At 46.1% G+C, this 18,205-nt stretch overlaps 1 protein-coding gene across 1 annotated transcript in view; it reads right to left on the minus strand.

Annotated features, from left to right (window-relative positions):
- Positions 1 to 363: 363 nt before the first annotated feature.
- The window catches only part of LOC147668998 (E3 ubiquitin-protein ligase TRIM58-like), a gene marked incomplete at its 5' end in the record, with an annotated part of 72,722 nt that continues 54,880 nt past the window's right edge, over positions 364 to 18,205 (minus strand). Inside the window, one exon of the mRNA XM_086948297.1 lies at positions 364 to 902. Within this exon, the coding sequence (XP_086804423.1) occupies positions 364 to 902 (539 nt within the window). The remainder of the gene's footprint in view (positions 903 to 18,205) is intronic.

An 18,205-nucleotide genomic window follows, 5' to 3' on the forward strand; every position in this document is an offset into this window, starting at 1 on the left:
TTAGGATGAGATGGATAAGTCCAGGTTATGTCCAAGCCAGGTGTGTATAATAGAATATGCACACAATTCGCTATAATGAGACCTGATATGAAGTCCTTGATTTGATTGATGGTTCTTGACCCAACAACAATGAGTATCTCGCAAACATGAATGTGGCCAAAAGATCCGATGGTACAGTAACCAAGAGTAACCATATCCCTCTAGAACCAATCAAAGGATCAGGGCTTGGGTGTGACCTTAGGCAAAAAAATCATGATCTTGAAGGAAAACAGAAACATGGTGTTTAGATGCAGGAGAAATATATTAATGTAGCTAAGTATGACATATTTTATGTGCTGTTGTTAGAGGAAGGGTGAGATCTGTTTAGCCAATCTGTTTTGTTAATGGTCGGAGCTGTAAAGTTGTTTCTTGGTCGCCAGTGCAGAAATATGGCTGGAAGATGCAAGGTACAGGACGTGGGTGGAGAGAGAAGAGCTTAAATGAATCGTCCACATTGTAAAATGAAACATTTCCTGCCTCACAGTCTAGGAAAACCCCTATCACTTGAGGGGACTTTGTTGGCACGATGGGTGTTGAAGAGGAGGAGCTGAAGACCTTGTACTCAACGCCATTGTCCAATCCCAGGGCCCAGTATCTATTGTCAGTAGTTGGTTGGAAAAAACCCTTTCTGTTTGCAAATGTATCACATACTCCAATGTCCCAGTTCTTGGCGTTCCCAACTACCACCTCCCAGTAATGCCGTCCAAAGGACAGTCTCTCTTTCCCCAGCACACAGAGCCGTTTATCAAATCTTTCTGACATGTCTGGCAAATTCTGACATGTTGCTCCAACTTTAACGCTTTTTCTGTCCTTGGATAATTCACAAAGTGGGTGAGCTGTATCAGGATCAAACGTGATGTTTCCTGCAGAAATATAAAGAGAACAGTAAACATTAAGTGTGCAGCACACATTTTGGGACTGATATAGACTAATTAGTATATGATGCATTTGTAATAAGATGTACAGGATATCTGTCATATTTGGGATGATGCACGTCGGCCAAACTAAATCAGTACCTCAATCATGTTTTCATAAAACAATTTACACTTACATACAAGACAGTCATTAAACTAGTCTCAATTCTGGTAGTCTCTTTCTATAATGCACTGAGGGGCATATTATCAAGAACTATATAATAGGACAGAGCCACCCAATAATCCCACAAGGACTGGGTATAATCAATAACACAATTACAAATTGTCCCTGTAGGAGTTATTTTACACAATATTCTTCAATCAATATCAGTCACAATAGTGATCATGTATTTATAAAGCAGCAAGGAAATTAAAGTTTAAGAACTGTTATTTTATTTTGTCTTTATCAAAAAGTTTTTTATGGCAACAAGGAATACTACACAATATATACACTTTTGATTGTAGTATTGGACACCTTCTGTTTTTAACATGGGAAACACATTACCATGCGAAACAATAGTAGTTATGACAAAATTCATTCATTGTAACAAACATTCAAACAATGAAACAAATAAAGTGGTGTCATGCGTCGACGTTTCGGTCCCTCGTTGGTTACAGCGAATCCATCGGACCATCATCAGGACTAGTTGCACATATATATCTAAAAATAGATACAAAAATTATACCTTGCCTACTAGGTATCGTCTAATCACCCAAAGGGAAGAGCAAAAGAGACATTCAACCAAAAGTGTCAAATCTATACTTCTGTCACCGAAAATTAAAGTGCAAAACCACATCAAAGCCTATATACAAATCATGAAACCCACCATAGATCACCATCACACAAAGTGCAAAACCTTATTAGAAAAGCCTATGTACACAATAAAAAGTCTTACCAACAACCTCCAGCCGGAGGTGAAGAAGACTAAGATGAATTGAATTGTTTAACCAATCTAAAAACCAAATATAGAATAATAAATCATGAGTGCCGGTGTAAAACTAATTCAATGTGGAGTAGCTATCAATTCAAAAGAGTACTCACATTGACCACTCTCAAATGTGTCTTCACTCAGTGTTACGAATGCGGTAATTAATCCAACAGCGACTAGATCACCTGTGAACAAGTGCATCTTTTTCAGTACTCTAAGCTCATTCGAATCTAGGTCCAATCATATACAAACCTAACTCTATACAATGACCAACTTTAGGAACCCACATCGTACTTACTGGTAACGGAAAAGACGTGATAGTATCCAAATTCAATTAGATGCACAACGGACGGCTTCTAGATACATTGAAGGTAGGCATCTCACAAATGCTTCAGCAGCAGCGCCTGAGTCACCTGCAAATAAGTAAATAGTCTTGGTGTACCACGAGCGAAAAACCACATACTCAAACTGTCTACTCGGCTAACTCGTCAGATAGTAATCGCGTCTTGTACTTACTGGTCAGGAGAAGTGGCGTTCCTATCTTTTCTCTCAGTTAGTGGGAATGCTACTCCACATTGAATTAGTTTTACACCGGCACTCATGATTTATTATTCTATATTTGGTTTTTAGATTGGTTAAACAATTCAATTCATCTTAGTCTTCTTCACCTCCGGCTGGAGGTTGTTGGTAAGACTTTTTATTGTGTACATAGGCTTTTCTGATAAGGTTTTGCACTTTGTGTGATGGTGATCCCTTCTGACACTATGGTGGGTTTCATGATTTGTATATAGGCTTTGATGTGGTTTTGCACTTTAATTTTCGGTGACAGAAGTATAGATTTGACACTTTTGGTTGAATGTCTCTTTTGCTCTTCCCTTTGGGTGATTAGACGATACCTAGTAGGCAAGGTATCATTTTTGTATCTATTTTTAGATATATATGTGCAACTAGTCCTGATGATGGTCCGATGGATTCGCTGTAACCAACGAGGGACCGAAACGTCGACGCATGACACCACTTTATTTGTTTCATTGTTTGAATGTTTGTTACAATGAATGAATTTTGTCATAACTACTATTGTTTTGCATGGTAATGCGTTTCCCATGTTAAAAACAGAAGGTGTCCAATACTACAATCAAAAGTGTATATATTGTGTAGTATTCCTTGTTGCCATAAAAAACTTTTTGATAAAGACAAAATAAAATAACAGTTCTTAAACTTTAATTTCCTTGCTGCTTTATAAATACATGATCACTATTGTGACTGATATTGATTGAAGAATATTGTGTAAAATAACTCCTACAGGGACAATTTGTAATTGTGTTATATATTATCAAGAACAGCGTTAAAATTATTGCCACTTTAGCGGCAGGAAACTGCTGCTAAAGCGGCGATAATGGGCTTGATAATACGCCCTAGAGAATTCCCATAGAAGCCCATGTTCTGGTGTGAACCTGGGCTTCTATGGGAATTCACAAGGGCATATTATTAAGCCCATTATAGCGCTTTAGCAGCAGTTTCCTGCCGCTAAAGCGGCGATAATTTTAATGCCGTTCTTGATAATATGCCCCTATATCTTCTTCTTCTGCTGTTCATTATAGGACTAAATACACCTTTACTCATCTGCAACACTCTTGGGGGCATATTACCAAGAACAGTGTTAAAATTATCACGGCTTTAGCGGCAGAAAACTGCTGCTAAAGCTGCGATAATGGACTTGATAATATGCCCTGGAGAATTCCAATAGAAGCCCATGTTCACACCAGAACCTGGACTTCTTTTGGAATTCTCATGGGCATATTATCAAGCCCATTATCGCCGCTTTAGCAGCAGTTTTCTGCCGCTAAAGCAGCGATAATTTTTAACGCTGTTCTAGATAATATGCCCCATTGTTGCTCATAGTGGCATTGCTAGTTGGATCCTAGCAGTCTGACCAAAGAGGCAGAACACAGAACACGGTCTATGATGAAGGCTCATTAAATTAACGCCCAAAGAGTTAAAATATTGACGTATCAAATAAATGTGTTTGATCTCATTAATTGTCAGATGAATTTGCAACAGAGTCGATTCTCGATATCATTGATATTTATTTAAATAAAATATTGTTAGTATTTTTTCTCAAATATAACCTTTAATCCAATAATTATATTTTCGACATGTAAACCTATTCCATAGGTTAAACTAATAAAATAATCAGCCACCACCACCACAGAGCTTTTTCTACTAAATCCCTGAGCATCCAATACCACCTTATAACATGGTCATGATCATTATTCCCCTTCAAATGTGCTGTGTGAAATAATAATGAAAAATTGTCATTAAGATGGGCTGCTCAATGTTCGGTCGCTTTGTAAGCACCACACTGAGATTGCCTTTTTGATCGACTCCTCTGGGTTGGACTTACTGTTTTTAACTGAAACGTGGACTCGTGAGGATTGTTTAGTTGAACTGGGTCTGGCTTGCCCCCCAGGTTTTAAAATTATCCACACCCCTCGACCTAAGAATCGGGGTGGAGGGATTGGCATTATTTACCGTGAAGGGCTGGGTCTTTCCCAGTTAAAAATCAACGAGGTATCCGGTTTTGAGTTGATGGGGTTTTCCATCAAAGACTCGGAGAAAGCACTGATCTCGGGTGTGCTGTGTTATCGGCCACCTGGATCGGCTCCCGGTCTACCTGAGTTCCTCGATCTTGTCTATGACTTATCCATCACCCACTCCAAGTTGCTAGTCCTGGGCGACTTCAACCTATGGCATGGGGGTCCTGCAGACGGAGCATTCTCGTCTCTCTGCCAGACTCTTGCTGATATCCAACTACAGCAACTGGTCTGCTCGGCGACACATAGGGGCGGTCACATTTTGGATTTGATCTTCGCTGACGGCGAATCGGCAGTGATCAATGATATCTTAGACCAATGCTGGACCGATCACGCGCTTGTGGCATTTTCTCTATGCCTCGGGGACTACTCCCGTGACAGCACTGGGGTAGGACTCGCGAAATGGGGCAGATCTTGGTCCCGACTGCTCAGCTCATCTCCCAGGCCCTCCCTAATACCTGCTAACTTCCGCCTGAGTAACTCGGTGGCGGAAAGTTATTCCTCGTTTTGCCGGTCGATTACTGACACGCTTGACAAGGTTGTGCCCCTCCGTAAATCCAGAGGGAGAGTGAACAGGGCTTTTCCGTGGTACACGGAAGAGCTGCGACAATTGAAGTTGAATTGTAAACGCGCCGAGAGAAGGGTGGAGGAAGCAGTACTCCGCCTCGGCAAAAAACTTGTATAGGCTCGCTTTGCGCGACTACAAGGCCCAGATCAAGAGGGCCAAAACGACCTTCTTCGAAGCTTCCTTGACGCAGGTGTCTAATAAATCCCAAGCCCTGTTCAAAATTGTCAGGGACTTGTCCCATCCTGTCTGTGCGGCCAATACGGTTCGCGCATCGCAGGCACTCTGTGACTCACTGGCTATGGCCTTTGAGGAGAAGACTGCTAAGATCTTGAAGGGCCTTATGCACCCTTCTCCCACTACCTGCGGCTCGGGAGCTCCGGTTGGCTCGCTCAGTCGACCCCAGCCAATTCATTCTAGCACTGGTCTGGGAGCTCCGATCGTGCCATCCAGTCGACCCCGGGCGTGTGCCCTTTCCCCAAGAGGGTCGGAGTCGGCAGACCTGGCTGACCCGCCCAGTCGACCCCGGAATGATGCTTCCGCCTTGAATCTGGGAGCTCCGGGCAGCTCACCCAGCCGACCCCTGCCGACCCCAGCCGACTGGCTCTGTTTGCACCCTGGGACCCCTGGGCGTGGGAGCTCCGGTGGGCCTGCCCAGTCGACCCCAGACGGGTGGTGATGACCTGTGTCTGGGAGCTCCGGGCAGCCCTTCCAGTCGACCCCAGCTCGACGCCCCTGACCTTAGTTTGGGAGCTCGGGTTACCCCCCCCCAGTTGACCCCAACTAAGGTTTTTTCCTGCCCCCTCCTTTCAGGAATTTTGTAAGGTGGCACATTTGGTGTCCTCGGGGTCCCCGCTTGATCCGCTGCCCCCTAAATTCTGGAAGGCTTTCCATGCAGACCTTTTCCGGCCTTTGTTTTCGATCTGTCTCCAATCCTTGGAATTGGCATCGGTGCCAGAATGCTGGAAATTAGCAGTAGTGTCCCCTCTGCTTAAAAAGCCCACCTTGGACCCTGCCTGTTTCTCTAACTACAGGCCTATATCCTTGCTCCCTTTTCCCATCAAGATCCTGGAAAAGTGGGTGACTCGTTCTCTCTCAGGTTTCCTGGAAAACATCGGCTGGCTCGATGAGGACCAGTTTGGCTTCCGCCCCGGTCACGGGACGGAGTCCGCGCTGGTGACCGTGTTGGACAATCTTCGTTCGCGGGTCGACAGTGGTCGGGCAGCCTTTTTAGTGCTACTCGACATGTCGGCCGTGTTCGACACGGTCTGCCATCGGACCCTTGTCAGGAGACTGGAGGAGTGTGGGGTCACTGAGGGGGCAAGAGACTGGCTGACATCCTATCTTGAGGGCAGGCAACAGTTGGTTTCACTTCCACCATTTACCTCTGAGCCAAGGAGGGTAGGACAGGGGGTCCCACAGGGCTCGGCAATCAGCCCTATACTTTTTAACTTGTACCTCCGTCCCTTAGTCCAGCTAATAAAATCTTTTGGCGTCTCGGCATTCAATTATGCCGACGACACCCAGTTGGTCTTTTCACTGGAGGGGCACAATGCGGTCTCGCTGGACACTTTCCATCGTTGCATGGCAGCCACAGCAGACTGGCTACGAGCTAATTCCCTGCAATTTAATAGCTCCAAGACGGAGGTACTCCATTGCTCCACCGACAGGGTTCCGAGGGCACTCCCAGACAACTTTTGGCCCAGTACCTTTCTTGAGCCAGTACTGGCGGCGGAATCAGCCCGTAATTTAGGGGTGATTTTTGGCTCTAACCTACAGCTTGACATACATGTTAATAAAACCACCTCTACATGTATGATGCTGCTGCGCATGTTGCGCAAGGTTCTGCCCCTTCTCCCCGCCCAAGCAAGGCCGGAAGTAGTTCGTGGAACTATATTAAGTCGCCTCGACTACTGTAATGGGCTTCTTTTGGAGGCCCCAAAAAATCTGACTGGTAAGCTACAGCGGGTGCAGAACATGGCCGCCAAGCTGGCTCTCTCCCGTCCTAGGTCCAGTTCCTCCACTCTTGCCTTAAGAGACCTCCATCGGTTCATCTGCGGGTACAATACAAAGCTGCTTGCCTTGTGTTTAAAGCTGTTCAGCAACAGGGCCCTAGCCCTCTGCAAAAAATGTTTGCATGGTACTCTGCATCGCGTCCCCTCCGCTCCTCCTCCGCGCATCTTCTTGTGGTTCCGAGGTTTCACCTAGTGAGGATGGGTGGCCGCTCCTTTAGTATCGCAGCGGCCAAATTCTGGAACTCCCTGCCACTCTCTCTGAGAAGCCACAAGGACTACCTTCCTTTCCGAAAAGCGCTAAAAACCCACCTATTTCCAAAATTGCCCTGAGTTGCAAAAGTCTATGGTTCTTGATCAAAGCGCCAGGATGCCCTCCGGGTGACAGGTTTGCGCTCAATAAATACACTAAATACATAAATAAATAAATAAATAAGATACATTTTATGTAGACAGAATAAATAGATGTTATTGTTTACAAAATGTTTTGACAGAAGAAACACTGAACAGAAATGCAACAAAATGTCACAGACGCAGACTAAATACCACGCATCAATAACGCAATAGATACTGAACTATCAGCGAAACCCCTGTGCCTAATAGTTCCTTTCAACAGTAAAACAGTCAGCACTGTCCAGGTCAGCAAGGCTGCAAGCCACCTGTTTCCGCACACAAACTCAACGTCTGCTCTTTGCCGTCGGTGCACTTGGGGACACTCAACATGTCAACATGTCAGTGGTGTCAAAGAGGCCCCCCCGCAGTTGCAGGGGGCCCCCTCAGCACAGTGCTCAGGCATGAGAGCTCTGTATTAAATCCAGGGAGGGGTACCCTCCATGTACCTTGCAGGGGGGCCCCCTCCAATTCCATTACACCTGTGCGACAGGTCCGCACTGAAGCAGTGTGCTGCTAGAGTGGGAATGCTGCAGCTGTCTTGTCTTCACAGTTTTAGTCAGAGAAAGTCAGCTGGGCTGTTCGCATTTTTGATCATCACCGTTAGCTTTCTTTCTGCAGCCCTGTCACTACCAGACGAAAAACACTGCACCCCTTGACTAGGAAGAAGACGCCCAGTGCCTGCAGCGGTAAAAGTGCAGCACCGAGGGACGCCAATCGAGCTCAGAGCAGCCCTGCATTTGACTTTGACCCAGACGTCCCTCCAGCTCCCGCCCAGCCCAGCCCAGAGTACTACTACTCACCAAACGTACTTGGTGGGAGAGAAATGGCACCCTGGAGGTCTCGCTCCTGGATCTCACATCGCCCAATAATGCCTAATAAGGGGATTAGAGTGCCCCTTTGGCTCATCAGAAGCGGTAGCACGCTGAGATGCATCACTGTGATTTCCATCACACTCCAGAATGTACATCAACGGGATGCACGCTGTATGCGTCCAATCAGATTTAGTCAAGAATGCTAATAACCAATAACAAGTAAAGGAAGTGCACTCAAGATATATTAACTGAATGGCAAACATTAGATGGTGTTATAAAATTTGTACTAGGTCAGCAGCAGCCATTTTAGATGTGTGCACATTTCTACCGCATTAGAACATTGGAATGTGGAGCACACCATTGAATACAATGGTGTGCTTCGGGCTTCTAATCGCCAATAGAAACCCGCAGAGCAACGTTCCAATGTTATTTTTGTTCACGGCTTCTACTGTGAAGAGAGGCCTCTCGGAGCCCAAGAGGATTTAAACCCTATTGGGCTCCATGAGGCCTTTGTTTTTATTAAATGTAACATTCTGCACTCTAGGTGTGGAATGTTCTAATAGCCTTAGAGCCCTCCAAGCACCTTTGGTCATGCTCTAAAGTTATATTCTGCCCCCAACAATATCCGAGGTGGGCGGTAAAGTCCACTCTGCCAACGGAGTTTGCATCAAACTCTGCACTCCAAGTGGAGCACGGAGTGGGCAAACTGCAAAAACTCCACCGGAGGAGCATAGTTTACCACCTACCCCTAAAATGAACTTCTGGTAAGAAAGCCTCATATTCCTTGATCTCAAATAGACTGTTGTTGTTTCAAAGAAAACAACTATAGTACATCAGTAGGAAATGGCTGTTAAGGCAAAATACATGGAGATTCACTTTGCACCATCTCATTGTAGAACAGCATTAATTAATGTAAATTTATCATGGTCAAATTAAATTGTGGCACTATTGTTGGTTTTGATTGAGAAACGTTATCATATCCTTGAATAGTGTGCCCTTCAATTTCTTTAAATATATTGCAATCTAGGAGATATGTTAGCACATAGTTACTTTCAGTAGTTGAAAACATGTGAAAAAACTTGTTGACAGCCCTTACCAAATGGGTTATTTTCTTCGGGCTGTTGTAAAATTCGTAACATCTAAATAAATGAGGGCCAGATGTAGCAAAATCAGAAATACCGACTCTTAATTACGGAATTTTACTGATTCGGTAATTAAGAGTAGGTATTTCTAATGTAGGTACCAATTCGGTAAATTTTACCGAATCGTTAAAAATCGGTATTTACCGATTCGGTAAATACCAAATCGGTATTTGCTATTGAATCCTATGGGCCTTGAAGCCCATAGGATTCAATATCAAATATCGATTCGGTATTTACCGAATCGGTAAATACCGAATTTTGCTAGGGTGCAGGGGGTGTCACTTTGAAACCCTCTAGCACCCCTGTTTTAGGCTTGTGTTTACCGATTCGGTAAAATTACCGAAAATGCATGTTTTTTATCCCCCTACATCTCCATAGCCATTTACTGGTCGGTACCGGCCGAATTCGGCCGTTACCGGACGGTAAATGGCCAAAATCTCCCACCTACATCTGGCCCTATATCTTTTAAATAGTCCGCAAAATGAAGAAATACAAGATGTTGTTTAAGAATGGATCATAATTCTTTAACACATCTAAAAGCCCAATTTTTTTTAAATACTATTGATAAACATTATGGGCCCGATGTAGGTAAATCGGTTTTTCCGATTTCAAAATACCGAGGCGGCCCGAATCGGTATTCTGAAATCGGAAAACGAGATGTAGGAAAAAAAACACCGAAAAAATACCGATTCGTTCGTCATCGGTATTGTGATTCGATACGTACCGAATCGGCACGGACCGAATCGGAATGAACCGAATCGGCTACCACCGAATCGGAAATTGCCGATTCGGCAAATACCGATTCGGCAATTACCGATTCGGAGGTCGGAATACACCCCCATGTCCAAAATGCCCATAGGAATGCATTGAACAATCCAATTCGGCAAAACCCGATTCGTTAGAATCCGATTCGGTAAAATCCGAATCGGTAAAATCCGAAACAGCCAATGAGGTGGATCCACCCTCCCCCACCCCAGCAGGGAGTGGCTACCCAGGCAGGTGCAGCTCATTAAGAACTTTCTGGAGAGGCAGCCTGAGCTGAACATTCACAGTGAGCAGCAGTGGGAGCAGGAGCCAGAGCACTGTGATAGCAAGATGGCAAGCAGCAGTGAGAGCCAGAAGGCTGGCCACAAGAGAAAGCCCAAGTTTAGTACCATGGAGCTGCAGGTGTTGGTGGAGGAGGTGGTGAGGGTGCACAGGCAGCTCTTTGGGAGGCTGTCCCTCACTGTGCCGGACAGCACGAAGAGGAGGCTCTGGAGCGAGATAGCTGAGAAGGTCAACTCAGTAGGTGTCACCCCCAGGACCCTTGATGACCTTAAAAAACGATTTTATGACATCCACAGCCTGACGAAACGCAAGATGGCTGAGCTGCAGAGGCAAGCTGCACTGACAGGTGGAGGCAGGAACCCGGCGCCACCCCTCACTGAGCTGGAGGAACTGGTGTCCAGCACCATCGAGAGGGAGTGTGTGACAGGAATCGGGACCCTGGATAGCTCAGCCAGAGCTACAGCTACAGGTAAGAAGCATGCGCATCATGACACACCCTACCAGACACCTCCCCTTTAGACACAATGCACAGCCAAACCCCAGCCCAGTACTGTAACCAACATACAAGAGAAAAGCATCATGGTAAATGTAGTCAGCAGAAGTTGGCAAAATATGGCAGTGCAGAACCACAATATAGAAAACAGTGGAACACATTCAAAGGATATGCAAGGACATGTGCAATGCTTTAATTGTAGTGACTGTAATACATCGGCACTCAATTCACAAATGCTTCTTTATACCTAGGGGCACCATCAGGCGGAGGACCACAAGCTACTGAGGCACCAGCACCAGCACCAACTTCCAGTGCGGTGGCAGGGCCTAGCACAAGTCAGGCTGCCCTGGAGGAGGAGGAGGAGGAGGACAACACCATTTGCCAGGGAAATGAGGGAGACCTGGTAATTGACTACGCATTCCTTCACTCCCCACAAATGTCTGGCACACCCCCATTGCTGTTCTCCCCTGAGAACTCTCCAACAACGGCCAACCCTGCACCTACCACATCTCCTGCCAGGAGTATGGTTGTGGCTCCACTCAACCCTATCCAGGGAGCAGCGGGTCAGGCCCCAGCCACCACCACAACAACACCAGTGGCACCCCAGCCCACACAGCAGGGCGGCAGCAGCAGTTCCCGGAGGCGTGCCATTTCCAGCACTGCACCGCCGGCATGGGAGGGCAGCGTCTTCCAGGGGCTTGAAGGCAGCATGGTCAAAATCCAGCGCATGCAGGCAAAGTCCATCATGGCCTGCCAGCTCCAGCTCCGCCAGCACAACCTGCAGATGGGCGAGATGGTGCAAGGGTTTAAGGCATTTGTTGACACAAACAAGGAAGTTGCTGCAGGTCTTGGCAGGCTGACCACAGCCATCACACAGCTATGCGGAAGACTTGACGAGCACGAGCACGAGCACTCGCGCAGGCGGGATGCCCGCATGCACAACCGATTTATTAGCCGCCTTGCTGCTGCTACCGCGCAACTGTGCCAACATGGGGATAATATGGAGGCAAGCTTGACACAAAACACCGCTGAGGTCACCAGGGGAATGGCCCGCATAACAACAGCCATGGAGGCAATGATCATTTCCAACACTGCGGCCAATCCAGCCCTGGACCTGGGGGAGGCTGGGGACAGCAGCAGCCACAGCAGCCCGGCCAGCGCTGTGTCGGAGCCGCGCCGGAGCACCAGGCGCTCTGCAGAAGCCGCAGGACATGCGGAAGGGGGTGAGGCACACCCCAGTGGGGCTGCCAAGCGCACCAAAAAGTAGGCTTGCCAGGGCGGGTGAGGCAACCCGGACCTTTGACATTTGTTTTCTTTACTTTGACATTTTATTTTGTTGCACATCAGTGCAGTAACGGTGTTGCAACATTATTAAAATTTGATTTTCCCCACAACCATTTACCGGTCTGTGCATCTGTACTCACTCAGAAATAGTTTTCTGTAATCTCCTCACGTCTGTATCTGCCATCACTTGGCGTAGACACCCCAGCAGGTTGTGTTAGTGGCACAGCATCGTCGTCGTCATGGTCCTCGTAGTCAGACAACTCGACCTCAGTGCCCTTCTTCACCGCAAGGTTGTGCAACATTGCACAGACAGCTATGATCATGCAGCAGGTAATGGGGGTATACTGCCTTGCACCTCCACTCTTGTGCAGGCATCTGAATCTACTTTTCCAGATGCCAAAGGTCCGTTCAACTACATTCCTTGTGCTTTTGTGGGCCCAGTTATACCTCCTTTGGCTGGGTGTGGAGGGGTTGAGGTAGGGGGTGAGTATGAAAGAGCGGAGGGCATATGCACTGTCGCCTGGAAGGAAAAGGGGTAACATTACTCACATGCATACATGTATTACACTTAGCTACTTTGTGTTATGGGGGTCTGATGATGTGTCTCACCTAGGAGGTATCCTTCACCAAATTCGCCAGCCATCAGCCATGCATAGATGCCGCTCTGTTGAAAAATGTAGGAGTCGTGGGTACTCCCTGGGAATTTTGCTACCAGGTCTGTGATGGTGCACTTCGCATTGCAGATCACCTGAACGTTGATGGTGTGCGTAGACTTCCGATTGCGGTATATGTATTCTGTGTCAGCTGGGGGGCAAATCGGAATGTGCGTGCCATCTATGCAGCCAATGATTTGGGGAAATTGTGCCATCTGGTAGAAGTCAGCTTTAGTTTGTACCAGTTCTGCGTGGGTTGCAGGGAAAGAGATGTATTGGTCCATCCTGTGTATCATGGCGTCAAGGAATGTGTGGAAGAACCTTGACAGGCTGCTCTGGGTCACCCCTCCTACCGCTGCAACTCCACTTTGATAGCTGCCAGACGCAAGCAGGTGTAAGCTGCATAGCACCTGGACGTGCGCTGGGATGGCGTGTGCCCTTGGGGTGGGGTGGTCCAACAGTGGTTTGAGGTCCCTGATGAGCTCCAGAATGGTGTCTGAGTCCAGCCTGTACCTCTGTAGGATCTCTGCCTCTGTGAGCATGAACAGGGTGATCCTCTGTCTGTAGACCTGTTCCTCTCTTTGCCATTCCCTCTGTCCTTCCTGCTGTAGCCGTAGCCGCCTTGCAATGACATAAAAAGCTGCCATCCTGCAAGTTGCAATGCATTTTGGGTCTATTTTTATGGGTTGGAGTTGGTTACCACCTGATTGTAATCCATGGTAAATACCGAGTGAATAATACCGATTTAGAGGCAAAATCGGTATTTCTGTGCTTCCCTACATCTCCCTATCTGTCCGAATCGGGGATTTTCCCATTCGGTGATTCTACCGATTCGGTAGGTTATCCGATTCGGCTTATTTCCGATTCGCTGTCTCTACCGAATCGATACATGGACCGAATCGGAGTAATTCCGATTCGGTGTCACTACCGATTCGGTACATGGTCCGAATCGGAATTATTCCGATTCGGTGTCACTACCGATTCGGTACATGGTCCGAATCGGATATTTTCCGATTCGGTGTCACTACCGATTTGGTACATGGACCGAATCGATATTTTTATCCGAATCGGTGTGTTACCGATTCGTTACATTTCCGAATTTCGGTATGTACGTATCGGATTATTTTCGATTCGGTAGTCATTCCGATTCGGTATTTGTACCGATTTGGACGTTTTTTTTTGCCCTACATCTCGATGGCAGTATACTGATCGGTAAGGGCCCAAAATCGGTATTTTCGGCTGTTACCGATCGGTAACGGCCTACCTACATCGGGCCCTAAATCCATAAATAGATAGTGTATCCTTCAATATCATTAAATACATTCCAAAATCTAGGAAATAGGTTAGTATATAGTCACTTCAGAAGTTGAAAACATTCGATAGAACTTGACAACCACCCTACTAAATGGTTTCTTTTCTTCTGGCCTTCGCAAAATTAGTAAATATGCATCCCACTGCAAAAATATGTTTGCCTATCTGAAGCATTTGACAGAAAGTAACAAAATTGTTTTTTAACCACCTGACAACCTGTGCCTCTATATCATTGAACGTTCTTGTCAAAGACATATTGTAGGGTCCTGCTGGAAATATAACAATGCAGCTTCCCCCATGAGGCTGCACTAACACCCATTCCACACTTATCCATCACAGATGTCACCAGTCAGGTGAGCCTTCCAAAGAGGGGGCGGGTGCCCAGGACTAGGACTAAGTACATACCATCACATGTAGTGTCTGCATGGTCTTTTATCTTAGAATGTGGGCCTAAGGCGGCCACGCATTATTACATTGGCAACGAGGTGGATGGCCCCACATGTCATCCAGTCAGGCAGCGATTTGGTGACCAGCTGTTCTCCCCATATGGGGGCAGCCACTCTTCTTCCCCATGGTGGTAAACAGGAGCAGCACCGTGGCAACAAGCACAAAGCTGGACATGCATCCTCCATTCAGTTCTGGGCTCCCCACTGTTTCTGAGTGCTCAGGTTCACGAGGGAAGAATTCAGGTCCACCAAAGTGAAACACCTCCAGGAAATGAGTCATAAGAAGGAGCGGCAAGGGCCTCAGGGAGCAATCAAGCATACTGCAGAAAGAACGGTGAAGAGGACACTCACAACGGGGCAAAGGAAAAGGAAATTGGTAATGTTGAAACATCTAGCAAGTACCTCTCTGTGTGAAGGGAATGGCCACGTGGTAGCAGGAATGCTGAAAGAAGTCTTGTGGCAGGCAGGAGGTGATGGGGCACCATGCGGTGATGAAATCTCAATACACCGCTGCACCACCCATGTGGCAGAACGTACCCTAGACAATATTTTCTTTAATGTCCCTCGGTTGTCATTTCAGTCTGTTCTTCCCCTCAACTGGTCAGATTATTCTGCAGTCTCCTTCTCCCTCACACTATTTCCTCTCCATGGGAGAGGCACATTTACCAGCAGCAAGATGCTTAGGAGGAAACGGGAGGGGGTATCAGCTGAGGCCTTCGCCATTGCTTTAGATAACAGGCCATTTGTTGGCCAGGAGGACATGGACAAAGGGGTGCAGAATATCTCAGCCTGGCTGTTGTGTGTGGCTGTGGATTCAGTAGCTCCCAAGCTGAGGAGAAAACTGCCCTCTCCCCCCTGGTTTACAGACAGATTGAGGCTGCTCAAGGAGGCCTGCCGCTGCCAGGAGTGTGCTTGGAGAAGAAACTAAAAGGTGCAGGTAAGTTCTGCTAACAAGATAATGATTAGAGAATATAAGGTAGACCTTAAAGAAGAAAAATCAAGCTACTGCAAAAGCAAAATTGCGGCAACAAATTCCTCTAAAGAACGTTTTTAAATCGTTTAGCGGTTACCTTCGACTCCATCTTCTCAATAAACTGTAGGTTCACAAGAGCTATTCAACCAGTTAGCCGAGCTCTTTCAATCGAAAATTGCTAACATTTATAAAAAGCTTGAAGCATTCAAATCATTAGCTGTAATCTCTGTTCCCTCAAGAAGGGAGCTGTAGTCAGAAGCTTCCAAATCACCTGAATTTAAGGAGGAAACCACAAATAGGCTTATAGTCTTTCCTTTTGTTACACCAGAATTGGTCGAATGGCACCTTCTTAACACCAAGTTGTGCTGCATAAATCCTGCTTCAATGAAAACAAAATCAGTACTAGCAAAGCACCAGTAGAAGAAGCCAGAACTACATGACATCACTGCGCTGCAATGAACTTACTGAGAAGCCCTGCTCTCAAACAATTGATGCACAGCAAACAGGTGCCACCCCAGTATGCTCATAGCCAACAGTCAGGGAGCGAGCAGATGTGATCCATAGACCAGACACATAGCACGATCCACTGACCAGATGCTAAGGACAGACAAGTGATGGAACTGGGCCAAGTAGTGCTGAACAAGAGGTGACCAAATCGCCCCACCCCTTATTATACACAAAAGTCCACACTAAATACTTTGGAGCACCAGCTGGGAGAGGATAAAATAGGAGCTGTAAAGTGCCAGGATAAGGACAACAAATAAGTAACAAAGGGAGAACATTGAGGTATCTTCCCAGCGGCCTCAGAGCCTATGAGTTCTCAGGGGTTACTTGGAATCCTGCACTGGCTGCACTATAGCCAACACGCCTTCCTGCTGAAAACACGGATGCTCTTAGTGCTGCCCCCATTGGTGAGGAGCAGTACTGCACCAGCTTGCTGGACACAAGCCAGCAGAGGCCTCTACTGCCGGGCACATTTGTGCCTGAAAGAGAGCGCGCACATACTCAACAAAAGGGCAGGACTGGTTGCTACCTCTCATGCCCCCTATACTTGGAATTACGAATATATGGCTTCTTGGGGCTAGAAGGACAAAACGTGCACATCGTTGGGGGCCTACGTACGTTCCTAGGAGTATTATTATGTTAAGCATGGGCATGCAGTTGGCCAAAAAATGTGGGTATATATCATATTTGATTATGTATTTATTTAATCTTCTTGACTGATCAGTTTACTCACCAGACGGGGTAGAAGGTTCTAATGCTGTCAGGGGACGCCAGGCCAAGGATAGTATGGGTAGCAAGCCTGGTTTGTAGGTGTTGACAACGTTGAATGACTTGGGTGCAATAAAATGTACCCAGCGTTTACAGAAAGGAGTATACAGTTCAGTCAACATAGGGGTGACCCCAGAGGGCAAATTTAAAGCGCTGTTTTTTCCAAAAATGTCTTGGTTAAATAAAACGGTGTGTATACTCTTCATATACACACGACAAAAGAGGGGGCTGGAGGAATCATTATCCTTCTGCTCAATTTTACTGAACCTGTGTAACTGGTTCCATTGTTACAGCTTTCTTTTTGAAGACTTAAGAGCAGCAATATTGTTGTGGTGTATCCTGGGCGTCTGTTTGGTAGCCTTTTCAATATTATATACAAGCCATGGTTGCTGCTTATTTATCTTACGCAAGGAACAGCCATTGACAAAACCAATAGTCAAGAATTATGGGTATGATACTTATAATGTATGTCTTGATATAATGACAGAAAAGCTAATGCTACATAAAACTGTAACATGGAAAAGATGTGTACGTAATTGATATATGTATCAATATTATTGACAATGCAATTTCTGGTTCGCTTGGGTTCGTGCGGATTAATTTCACCACTTGAGTAATTGCTCCACAACATTTTGCACCCCCCCTTTTTTTATTGCCTTTGTAATGTGAGGGTTGCAATTGGGCCACAAGAATGTCTCATTGAGTGGTTGCTGGGTTGAATGTTTTATTTCACAATTTTAAGTTTAAGTATAACACTTTAGAATTACTATCATTTTTATCAACTGAATTGATAGTTAAAACAATAGTGGCAACTTCTCTATGCTAATGACCTCTTTCTAAGGGTCCTCCTTGCGAGTAACATGCATTCAAGTGTAGGTCTTGACAATGGTGTGAAAGGCAGTTTCCCAGGTTGTGCGGCACACTATTGATAGGCACAGACGTTAACCACGTTCCTTTGCAACTCAAAGCAGAAAGCCAAACAAGGGACTTGAATATTTCATTTTGAAGGCAAATAGCACTGTGGTGGGCCTAGTAATGAATTCAATTTGGGAAACCAGTAGGGTGTAAAAGACTCTTGTCTCATTGATTATAGCGGGAGTTCAAAACGCAGTGTGCTACTGATGCTGAGAGTGCTCTGTACGTAGCTGCTTTCCACCTAAACTTGAGAACTACCCAGAGTCCTCTGCTTTTGTTTTATTGCATATTTATGCAGCACTGTATTTCTGAACCGGTTTGTGTTTAGACTTAAACTGGGTTTTCACTTGGGTATGGACAGAGATATACCTCTCTGAGGAGGGAGAAACACATGTCAGGGGTTGCTCTTTG

The sequence above is a fragment of the Lissotriton vulgaris genome, unplaced genomic scaffold (assembly GCF_964263255.1).
Source record: "Lissotriton vulgaris unplaced genomic scaffold, aLisVul1.2 SCAFFOLD_2266, whole genome shotgun sequence".
Classification (NCBI taxonomy): domain Eukaryota; kingdom Metazoa; phylum Chordata; class Amphibia; order Caudata; family Salamandridae; genus Lissotriton; species Lissotriton vulgaris.